The sequence below is a fragment of the Beta vulgaris genome, chromosome 6, assembly GCF_026745355.1.
Source record: "Beta vulgaris subsp. vulgaris cultivar EL10 chromosome 6, EL10.2, whole genome shotgun sequence".
Classification (NCBI taxonomy): Eukaryota; Viridiplantae; Streptophyta; class Magnoliopsida; order Caryophyllales; family Amaranthaceae; genus Beta; species Beta vulgaris.
The window spans coordinates 72,199,454-72,211,389 of record NC_079207.1 but is presented as its reverse complement, the minus strand read 5'-3'; the positions used below and the strand labels follow the sequence as shown (position 1 = coordinate 72,211,389).

The 11,936-nt window shown below is 35.5% G+C and overlaps 1 protein-coding gene across 2 annotated transcripts; it reads left to right on the top strand.

Moving 5' to 3' along the window:
* Positions 1-2,055: 2,055 nt before the first annotated feature.
* Positions 2,056-11,615, top strand: LOC104898036 (paired amphipathic helix protein Sin3-like 3). Of its 2 annotated transcripts, none has more exons than XM_010685040.3 (24): positions 2,056-2,418; positions 2,716-2,886; positions 3,272-3,442; positions 3,538-3,724; positions 3,808-3,906; positions 4,079-4,246; positions 4,336-4,451; positions 4,541-4,629; positions 5,320-5,456; positions 5,641-5,716; positions 5,802-5,831; positions 5,987-6,270; positions 6,359-6,513; positions 6,749-6,876; positions 6,961-7,215; positions 7,595-8,206; positions 8,493-8,581; positions 8,866-9,507; positions 9,600-9,700; positions 9,791-9,929; positions 10,032-10,184; positions 10,299-10,462; positions 10,548-10,662; positions 10,789-11,615. In XM_010685040.3, exons 2-24 carry the CDS (start codon positions 2,807-2,809, stop codon positions 10,942-10,944), a joined length of 4,146 nt encoding a protein of 1,381 aa, XP_010683342.2. In that variant the 5' UTR covers positions 2,056-2,418; positions 2,716-2,806; the 3' UTR covers positions 10,945-11,615. The 2 variants fall into 2 exon arrangements, with proteins under 2 accessions (XP_010683342.2, XP_010683340.2); XM_010685038.3 differs by having other exon boundaries at positions 4,333-4,451.
* Positions 11,616-11,936: the final 321 nt, after the last annotated feature.

The following is an 11,936-nucleotide window of genomic DNA, read 5'->3' as shown; positions in this document are numbered from 1 at the left end:
TTTAGGGCCTGTTCTCCCCAACTTATTTTCAGTTCAGTTCAGCTTCATTCTTTTATAACCATTTTGTTAAATATTATTATCATGTTGGTATAATTTTTTTTACTAATTACTCTTATTATTATTATTATTATTGTTATTATTATTAATTTTTATATCATTACTATTAAGTATTATTATTATTATTATTACTACTATTATTGTTGTTGTTGTTGTTTCTATATATTATTTTGTTTATTATAGCTTTACTCATTATTATTACTATTATTATTAGGAGGAACATAGTTTAGGTCAAAGCACAAATAAACCCACGTTATTTAGCCCATAAACCAATCAAATCGCGTCAAAACGGTTTATGATGCAATTTTCGCGGTCCAACCCAATCATTATTTTTATTACTAGATATTATTATATTATTAAATCTAATTATTAAAATAGTAATATTAATTTACTTCTTAGATATTATTGTTATTACATAATCATCATCAAGTATTAATATATTAATACAAATAATATAAAATAATTATTATTAATTATCATTATTTATTATTATTATTAATTTATGATTATTAATATTATTTATTTATAACTATCATTTAAAAATATCCAAAATACTATTATTATTATTATTCATTATTATTACTTATAATTATAATCATTATTTAATATTCATATTATTATTGTTTAAATATAATTTATATATTTATTACATTTAATTTAATACAATTCAATTCAATTTAATTTAATTTAATTTAATTCAATTCAATTCAGTTCATTTCAGTTCAGCTCCAATCAGTTCAGTTCAGTTCAGCTCCAATCAGTTCAGTTCAACTGTTTTATGCCGAAGAGAACAGACACTTAGTTTATCAACGACTCTTATTTGTAGAAGTATAGAAATAAGAAGGGTTGAATATGGTGTAAATTGGGTGGGGAGGAGATTAGGTTGGTTTTGTTCTACATATTTACTTCTATGGAAGTTTTTTCAGTTAGCCAAAAAAGGGGTTAGTATTTTTGAAGATGTTGAGGAAGCTAGATTTTCTTTAATCACATAGAGAGGGATCTCAAAAAGGCTTGGATGATTTCAAGACAACATGTTTGGTATGGATTTTTCTTTGTAGATATTTTTTTTTTTTTGCTTATATAAGACATAATAAGCTAGCGTAGTCTTGTACTTGAATGGCTAAAGCAAAGTTTTAATACATAAGAATTTTGGGGGGTCGTATCCACTTAATAATACCTATCTTACTAACACATTACTTATTTATCGTAAATTATGACCCACTTTCACAATCTCTCCCCTCTTTGCTCTGGTATCAGAGTTATAATACGGGGGATGGATAATATGAAATAAAAGGAGCATAGTAAAAGCCATGTAAGGGTTGAGATTCATGTCCCTTGCAATATTCACACCTCATGAATAAAAAATTGAGTATCTGATATAATTAATAAGAGTGAATGGTGTCAAGATGAGATCCACTTAAAACATTGTATTTACAATATACAAGTGAACTAAGGATATCTCTTAGCACATAGACATACCATGTCATAATAAATGCCGATTTCGTTATAGTTTTTATAGCTCGTACAATGCACAAGATACAAACTGCTATGTTCTTTTGGATTGAATTAATGAAAATTCAGTTCAGTTTAGTTCAGGAAAATTCAGTTTAGTTTAGTTACGTTCAACTAGTTTCCTTGCACGATTTTCATTCAGTTTAGTTCAATTTAGTTCAGATAAATTAAATTCACTTCAATTCAAATTTCAGACTAATTTATTTCAGTTCAGTAGAGTCCAAAACAACAAAGCCTAATTACGAGACACAAAAAGAGAAAAAGGTTTTAGTTTAGTTAATGTAGATTTCATATTCAAGTGTCTAAAGTTGAAGAGAGAGCTTAAATTTGATCCATATCCATATTGTCCAAAGTCCAAACCCATTTAGTGAAGTAGAAGTTCAACAACAATCGGGCTATTTTGTCCAAAAAAAAATGACTCCCTCCACCCTATGATTTCTCTCCCGTTGTTTTAGACTACTGCTCTACCCAAAACCAAAATCCTCCTTATTAATTTTCCTTTTATAATTACTACTATATCTCTCTTCCTTCTCATAACATACAAACATATTATCACCCCTCACAAAAACAAAAACATCATTCACAAAGCTCAAAAATCTCTCTCTTTTTCCTCCTCCTCTCGCTACCAAAAGTGTTTTTTTCTCAGTTTTCATATTTTTCTCTCTTAATTATTTCTGATTTTCAAACCAAAAACCATCATCAAACTTCCACTACTTTTCTTTTTTCTTCTTCATCTTTTTTTCTGCGGTTAATTTTTCCTTTTTTAATTTTTATCTTTGAATTTGTGCTGTGTTGTTCTACGAGTTTCAAAAACCAGATTGTAGATTTTTGTTGTAGAAACAAAATACTGTAAGTTTCAGCGATCCTTTCGTTTTTCATTCATCTGTTGTTTGTTTTAAGTTTCTTGATTTTGATTTTGTTGCTCTAATTTTCATGTTTATTTTAGCTATGATATGATTAACGTTTGCTTAATTTTCAAGTAATGCGATTATTTTTGTTTTTTTCTTCTCTTGTGATCTGGTAAATTAGGTTAGATTGTTTCAATTTAAGCTGTTTTTCTGTTTTTATTTAGATCTGTTTTTCTGTTCTTTTTTTTTTTTTATGCTGAATGATAGTTTTTTAATTTAATTTTTCTTGCTGTTGCAGGTATTTTTCATTGTCTCTTTTGATGAAAGAGTGAGCTGATATGATTCGTTAAAGAGTTAGAGAAACGAGGTAGTTGTTTCTAGAGAGAGAGATGAAGAGGTCTAGAGATGATGTTTACACAGGGCCTCAAGTTAAACGCCCTCAACTTGCTAATTCGTATCGCGGCGAGACGTAATTTCTCTCTCGTCACTTTTGGTTGTTTGGAATTGTTCAATTTAGTTTTGAGTTAGCGAATTGAGATTGAAGTATGTTTAATTCTGTTTGCTGATTGTTTGCTATTTGTAGATAATTTGTTTCTGTTGATTTTGAAGTGTTACTGGATGTGCTTTGTGGTTTCTGATTCCTGATTAGTAATTTTTGATTTCGAGTTGGTAAATTTTTTTGTGTATGTTGTAGGGTAAAGATTTGGTCTTTATGGTTTTTCTGATTCTGAAATTAGTTTCCATTGGTTCAAGTTAGTGAAGTAGATCAAATATGTGATAAATACTTGAAATACTTGTGTTATGCAAATGTGAACCTACTAAATTTATGGAATTTGTGGTTTGGGGAAATGAAGTTCTGGTCAGCCTCAGATGGTTGGAAGTGGTGGGACTGGTGCGCCCACAACGCAGAAATTAACGACCAATGATGCCCTAGCTTATCTGAAGGCAGTGAAGGAAATGTTTCAAGACAAGAAGGAGAAATATGATGAATTTTTAGAAGTTATGAAGGATTTCAAAGCTCAAAGGTCTGGTGGTTACTGAACTTGTTGAGTGATCTTTATGTGCTACGATTGTTCTGGACTTGTAGTTTACTGATTGCATTTTGTACGGTGTTTTGTAGAATTGACACCACAGGTGTAATAGCAAGAGTTAAAGAACTGTTCAAAGGGCATCGCGACTTAATATTGGGATTTAATACCTTTTTGCCCAAGGGATATGAAATCACTCTTCCTCCTGAGGATGATAATCCGCCTTCGAAGAAGCCAGTTGAATTTGAAGAAGCAATAAATTTTGTTAACAAAATTAAGGTGAAAATACGGTCATTGGATTGAATAAGTGATTCTATGCTCCATATAACTTTGCTTTAAGAGTGCTTGGGTTTCCATTGCAGTTGCGGTTTCAAGGCGATGATCGTGTTTATAAGTCATTCCTTGACATTTTGAACATGTATAGGAAAGAAAACAAGACCATCAGTGAGGTCTACCAAGAGGTATGTCTGTTGCCCCAGCATCCTCATTCCTTTTCCTTTAGAGGGAGGGAGGAAGATTACATGCTTTATGATGTGGCCGAACGGGAAGATTTAGAAGTTGTCACAGAACGATGGGAAAATGCTACAAATATAATGGTCTTGGTTTACATATTTATCATTCAACTATGTACAGGTAGCTGCACTCTTCCGAGACCATCGAGACCTTCTTGATGAATTTACACATTTTCTTCCTGATACATCAGCAGCAACACCAGGTCAAAATGGTCCATCTGCTAAAAATCCTTTGTTGCGGGACAGGACCTCTGCCATGCTTACAACTAGGCCAGCACATGTTGACAGGGTATTTTTCATCATTCCTCCTGCCTTGTCATATTATGGTCCACTAATTTTTCGTGCTGATGTTTGGCTTTTCTTTGCTGTGTGTAGAAGGATCATGAGTTCAATGTCGATGGTTCTGATGCTGACAATGATAAAATGGTGAAAGCAGAGCGAGATAGCAGGAGGCGGCTTGATAAAGAAAGAGACAAAAGGGATGGTTTTAACAGGTAAGAATGAAAAAACAGTTGATCAGGGCTATGAGCGTGAAGGGAATAATTGCCATGGATCTTTTTAACAAAGTGTAAGTTGCTTGCAGGGGCCAAGACTCTGTCGCAGACCAGGGTGCTGAAAACTATGAACAGCATGGTGTCTCTGATCCTTATGATGATAAGAGTGCTCTAAAAAGTGAGTTTTATTTTAATCTTCTGAGTTCTATCTTTTTGATATTTTGGTTCTTTAATCATGGTGCTACAGAATGTCTGGAAGTGGAGTAAAGGGAATAAAAGGGTATCTGTTTATGTCCACATTTACACCCATGGTTCATTTTTGGTTGAAAGAAATGCATATAATATCTGTGTTAATGAGTTTGTATCATTGTTGAATGCTTATATGCAAGAAAATGTTCTCTTGTTGATCAAGGTTTTGTTATGTTGTTTTTCTGGAATTTTATCATGTTCGGTAGGATTTTTATGTCTCAGTTTGACATTATTCTTGGAACACCATATAATTGGACTCTGAGTGGGAGTAGCAGATTAGGTATTTCAATCTTATTATATTATTAGAAACTAAGAACCTCCCTTCAAAAAAAAAAAAAACTAAGAACCTTTTTATTAGCCTTGAGGTTAGGGACAAGCAATCAATAAATGTTGTAACTTTCCCTTGGAAAAATAAATCTCTAGTCTTTTATATAGTATCAGTACCTTTTTGTATAGGCTTTCTTCTTTGACCACTATCTTTATGTCGTGAGGCTAGTGACCTCTTGCTCCCATCTTTTGAGGCTTCGAAAGGCAGATCATTTGCTATATCAGCTAGACATTTTGTATGCTATATTCGTATTATGTTTATGGAGTCCTTAGATTGGCAACATTATGGCAGGTATGTACAGCCAAGAATTTGCATTCTGTGAAAAAGTCAAGGAGAAGTTACATAATCCTGATGATTATCAGGAATTTTTGAAATGCCTTCACATATACAGCAGGGAGATAATCACAAGACAAGAATTGCAAGCTTTGGTATGTCTATTTACCTGTGGTTTTTGTTTTTAATACTTTCAACACCTTAAGTTTGGCAATGATAAGACAACATCAAACTGAATTCTGCTTTTATATGTATATATTTTTTTTTATATGTGGAAGTTCTATGGAACTTTTTACTTGCTCAATATATTGATTGAGCACTTCCATGTTTTGTCTAAAGGTGCGTGATATACTTGGAAAGTATCAAGATCTCATGGATGGATTTGATGAGTTTTTGACACGTTGTGAGAAAATTGGTAAGAGTTGAGACCATTTTTACTGTATATTATCACCTCCACAAATCTAAGGCTTGTCTCTGATGAGAATTATGCTGTTTTGCAGATGGATTCCTTGGCAGTGTTATGAGTAAAAGTATGTGAAATCAAAACACTCTTCATTGGCATCTGACATAATTTGCTGAATACCACAAGTTTTGAACATATAATTGCCTCTGTCTTCTAAACTTGCATGTAGTTATTACGTAAATTAATCTTTATAATTAATTTTGAATGGTCATTTCCATCCAGAATCCTTGTGGCCAGAATCTCTGTGGAGTGAGGGTCCATCAAAATCAGTGAAAGCTGAGGATAGGGAGCGAGGGGAAATTGGAAGAGAAGACAGAGATAGAGATCGTGAGAGCAGGGAGAGGGATCGCACTGATAGAAGTGGTATTTATGGAAATAAAGAAGTTGCCAATCTCAGGATGTCTTCAAATTCGAACAAGGATAAGTATATAGGAAAACCTATACAAGAGCTCGACCTCTCTAACTGTGAACGCTGCACACCTAGTTATCGACTTCTTCCCAAGAATGTAGGCTGATACTTTCTATATGTTCTTATAAAAATTGGCATTTTATGTTTGAGGACTTTCAGTAACTCTATTGATATGAATGATGCAGTATCCCATACCTTTGGCAAGTCACAGGACAGAACTTGGAGCTGAAGTATTGAATGATCACTGGGTCTCTGTCACCTCTGGAAGTGAGGATTATTCATTTAAACACATGCGTAAAAATCAGTATGAGGAGAGCCTCTTTCGATGTGAAGATGACAGGTATCAATTCGTTTTATATATAGTTTATGCCTTGATACCATGATTGCCTGAATTGACAATTTTGTTTACTCTTAGTCTGTGAATCTAACAAGTAACCCTGTATTGTTTTTGTCTTGGGAAAAATGATTTTACATGGCTTGAGGCTTCTGTTCAGAAATGTTGGATTTAACCTCCATCTTATATAGGTCATATCCTATTGTGATCAACATGTAATAATATCATATTCGAATTTCAGGTTTGAACTAGACATGCTGTTAGAGTCCGTGAATGTTACAATTAAGCGTGTCGAAGACCTCCTAGACAAAATCAACTCCAACATTATCAAAACAGAAATTCCTATCCGGATAGAGGACCACTTTACACGTACGTTCTGATTCAAGGCACTAAGTACTTTGTACAGTGATCTTTATGTCAAATCATTCTTGACATAGCTTTCCTTTTTTTCAGCTATTAATCTACGATGCATTGAACGGTTATATGGGGACCATGGTCTTGATGTCATGGATGTATTGAGAAAGAATGCAATCCTTGCATTGCCTGTTATATTGACTCGCTTGAAACAAAAACAAGAAGAGTGGGCCAGATGCCGTGCTGATTTCAATAAGGTGTGGGCTGAAATTTATGCTAAGAATTATCATAAATCACTCGATCACCGTAGCTTCTACTTTAAGCAACAAGACACGAAGAGCTTGAGTACGAAAGGTAAAGTGCTAATTTTTATTCTGTAAATCTGGCTAACCCAGCTCATCCTCAGGCTAGATGGTCTGTCACAAGTCTTTCTTGCTGCACAGTTCACATTACTCATATTCATTGACCATGTGTATATCAGTATATGCTATGCAATCATCATCTAGTTTTGGTGTAAAATTTCAAAATCACACATGCAACCGAGTAAGCTCATGGGCTTGTGTATGCAAGAGCATTTTGTTTAAATTTCTTTGTTTTCTCCTATCCTCTCTCCCCACCTGGTATCTATCAAGTTATCCTTAAATTTTTCTTTACCTTTTTTTTAGGGGGGGTGGTTAGTATGTGGAAAATACGTAAGAACTTGCTGATGGGATTGTCTTTATCGTTTTTGCAGCTTTATTGGCTGAGGTTAAAGAGATCAGTGAGCAGAAATGCCAAGAGGATGATGTGCTGTTTGCTATTGCTGCTGGAAACAGACGGCCTATTATCCCCCATATGGAATTTGATTATCCAGATGCAGAGTTACATGAAGATTTGTATCAACTGATGAAATACTCCTGTGGTGAAGTATGTACAGCTGAACAGTTGGATAAAGTGATGAAAATCTGGACAGGTTTCTTGGAACCCATATTTGGTGTGCCTGCTCGAGCTCAGGGTGCAGAGGACTCTGAAGAAGTCATAAGAGCCAAAAACGAGACTGCCAAAGCAGAGGGTCCTGCTATTGGTGAAAATGATAGAAGTGCTAGTGGTTGTGCTGCTACTCGTAAACATGAAAGTAGTCCACCAGAACAATCGAGTTCTGGAAATCATGCTAAAGATGATGGATTTCCTGATGCCAGCAGCAGTGCCCTGCATCAAGTTCGAGCACAAAGTAATGGCAACACGGCTGAACAAATATCCGGTCTTGGCAAACAGACCACTGCTAATGAACGATTACCTGCTTCTCATGCGTTCCTTCCCTCTGGAGCTGAGCAATTTCATGGAAGAAACACTGAAAATCCATCAGGTTTGTCTTTTGATTCTCAACAACGATGATGAAAACGTAGTTACTACAGCTGAGTAACAATGGGGATTTTTTCGGTCACTCTAAGCTTTCCTACTTAATGCAATGTAATGTGTATATCGTCTTAATTGCCCTATATGAGTGAAAGGTTCAATGTTTAACATGGAAGTAAAAAAGCTTGTAACTGGGGATGTAAAATCTTTTATTTTGACTTTACATATGGATGTTGCTTTTTGTCTTTTTTTACTTCTTAACACGCTGATTTGGAATATTCTGACATTATATTCAGGTCATAGTACCACACCATTGAGAGTCGGGAATGCTGGAGATAACAGTGGACTTGAGTCGAGATCAAATGGTGGCAATAAACCTGCAGAGGTATTTATTTAGTTACATGAATTAGCTATTATATAGAGGGAAATACTTTTTCCTCGATTTTGGTACATATTGTTGAATCTACTTTAGTTGTCATACACCATTGATATGACTTTGCCACTTCTTTTTCCTTTGCATTGACTCAACTGTTGCATACCTCAAGAAGTTGAAAGCGTCTGGATTCTGGAACTTTTCAACATGGCAACCAAATAGACTAACTTCAGATATTATCCTAATTTTCGTGGACTGTTGATTGACTAATGTTTCTATGCCTTTTGTTTTTGCAGGCTGTTGATTCTACAAGGCCAGTACCAGCATTGAATGGAGCGATAACAGGAGCCAACAAAGAAATTAGATACTGTGAAGAGACCAATGGACATTCCAAAGTGGAAAGAGAAGAGGGTGAGTTGTCTCCGAATGGAGATTTTGAGGAGGATAATTTTGCAGTTTTTGGAAATGCAGCCACAGAGCCTGAAAACAAGCCAAATGACGGTGCTTCAAGTGCCCCACGACAAAGTAGACAGCGAGGCGAGGTACATCATAGTGGTGCTAGAGGAGATAATGATGCAGATGCTGATGATGAAGGTGAGGAGAGCGCTCACAGGTCATCAGAGGACAGTGAGAATGCTTCAGAGAATGGGGACGTTTCCCCCAGTGAGTCTGGTGAGGGAGAGGATTGTTCCCCTGAGCATGAAGAAGACGGGGAACATGATGAGAATGACAACAAGGCTGAAAGTGAGGGTGAGGCTGAAGGAATGGCAGATGCACAAGAAGATGGAGATGGAACATCATTACCCCTTTCTGAACGTTTTCTACAAACAGTGAAGCCTCTTGCTAAGCATGTCCCTACATCTGTAAATGAAAGGAAAAAAATTTCACGCATCTTTTATGGAAATGACTCGTTCTATGTGCTCTTTAGACTACATCAGGTAAGGATGACTCACATTGGTTATACCTTAAATTATAGTTGGTTATTCCTGGCTATCCTTGTTAACATTTTTTCTTAACCTTTTTTGGCTAGACTTTGTATGAGAGAATACAATCAGCGAAGATTAACTCATCTACAGCTGATCGGAAATGGAAATCTTCCCACGAAGCCGTTCCGTCTGACTTGTATTCTAGGTTGCCAATTGTATTATTTTCTTTCTAAAAACTTTTAAGTTGGCCAACGCACTGTAATCTGATTATTATTTTTTATTTATCTTGGTTCAGGTTCATGAATGCGCTATATAGTTTGGTTGATGGTACATCTGACAACACCAAATTTGAGGATGATTGTCGTGCCATTGTTGGTACCCAATCATATCTTCTGTTCACTTTAGACAAGCTCATATACAAGCTCGTTAAGCAGGTCTATCAAATTTCATGCACTTGTCATTCTTTGCTCTTTTTCTTTTTTCATAAAACTAAATTGGTTTCCTTCTCTTTGGTTGCTTTTACAATTGGGTTGCAGCTTCAAATATTGGCCACTGATGAAGTTGACAGCAAGCTTCTTCAACTATTTGCATATGAAAGCTCTAGAAAATTTGACAGATTCTTAGATGTTGTTTATCACGAGAATGCTCGTGTTCTCCTCCATGATGAGAACATATACCGTATCGAATGTGTATGTCCGATAAATTTGTATCTGCACTCAAATCTTTTCAGCATTTGTTTTATTATTATCTGCAGAATTAGAGGTTCAGTCTAATACATATTCGTATTTCTTTTTCCACTGCAGTCATCTTCACCATCTCGCTTGTCCATTCAATTAATGGAGAAAGGGCATGAAAAACCTGAAGTGACAGCGGTGTCAATGGAACCCAATTTTTCAGCCTATCTACATAATGAGTTCCTCTCAGTTGTCCCTGAGACGAAAGAGAAGCCTGGGATTTTTTTAAAGAGGTTTATAATGTTTGTTCTTTAAGTTATTTATTCGTAGTAAACCTTGAGCTTCACTAGCTTCACTAAACCAATATACTTCCTGTAGCAGGAATAAACGCCCATATACGAGTGGAGATGAAATCTCTAGTGCTTCTGAGGCTATGGAAGGAGTTCAAGTTGTCAATGGTTTAGAGTGCAAGATAGCTTGCAATTCGTCCAAGGTATTTTGATCATTGGAAGAGATTGACATTTTGAGAAAGGTTGATTGCATGCTTTTCAGAGTCTCAGTGTGTCGAGTCACCTTTTTATTCTTTTTATTGCACATGGTAATTCGTCATGTGTCGTAGGTGTCTTATGTATTAGATACGGAAGATTTCTTATACCGGAGGATAAGAAATAGGAGAACTTTGCGTGTGAGCAGTGCTTGCAATGACCAGGCGAAGTCACGAAATGGCTCTTCTCGCAGATTAGATCCGTTTAGCAGATTGCTTGCGAGCTCATGATGATCTGTAGCGATATTACTCGAAGCATTTTGGAGCAATGTGCAGATACATGCATTTTTCACTTCCGTGCTGGAGGTTGCCGTGCTCGTGGCAAATTTTTTGACAAAATCACTTGAAGCATTATGGCTCACTTCACTATTGCTGTACTGGAGGTTGCTGAAGCAAAGGCTATTGAGGTTAGAGGGTAAAGGGTACCGTGTTTGGAAGATCTGAAGCTACATTTCTTGCTCAACAGGAAATTATCACCAACTTTTGTGCTTTGGATGAAAGATTTAATATATACAAGCTTGTGGTATATGCGGGGAAGGGAATAGTCACTACTGCTAATATGGTGCAGGAAAAGAGCAAAAGAAAGGGAAAAAAGGGTGGTTCATAGTTTGTTGTTGAAGCATCCCCTAATTCCTTCCTTTTCTACCTAATAAAGGGAGCGATGATGGGTCAAGTGTAGTATAATGTAAGTTTTTTGTGGCGATTGAGCCACAGCTGTGTAAATAGAGCTAATATCATTTCATTCATTTAACATTACTGATCATTTTTGTTCCACCATAATAGCCCTTTTTTTCCTTTTTCTTTTTTACCCGAAAATCGATGTAATTTCATATGAATATTATCAATATCTGCAGCCTAGCTGCTTTTTTAGTAAAAGAATTAGTGGAAGTTTCATTTTTGCATACCTTGTCATATTATGTACGGAACAACATATGGTGCATTGCTCGTCCTGGAGAAATTGTGGATGAATGATGATATGTGATTAAATTCTTCTTAAATTTAGTGTGTGTGAAAGTGGATAATGATAATACTACTAGCATTTTGTTTTTCTCAAATCTTAAAGTGGAAAAGTAAGACGAGAATGGAAATTTTGGTGATAGATAATTTTATTAGAATTTCCAGTCCCCTCTTGCAGGTGGTTGGTACTTGCAGGGAATATTCATCAAGCAAAGACCACTATGATCCCTCAAAACATCAAGCAAAGACCACTATGATCCCTCAAA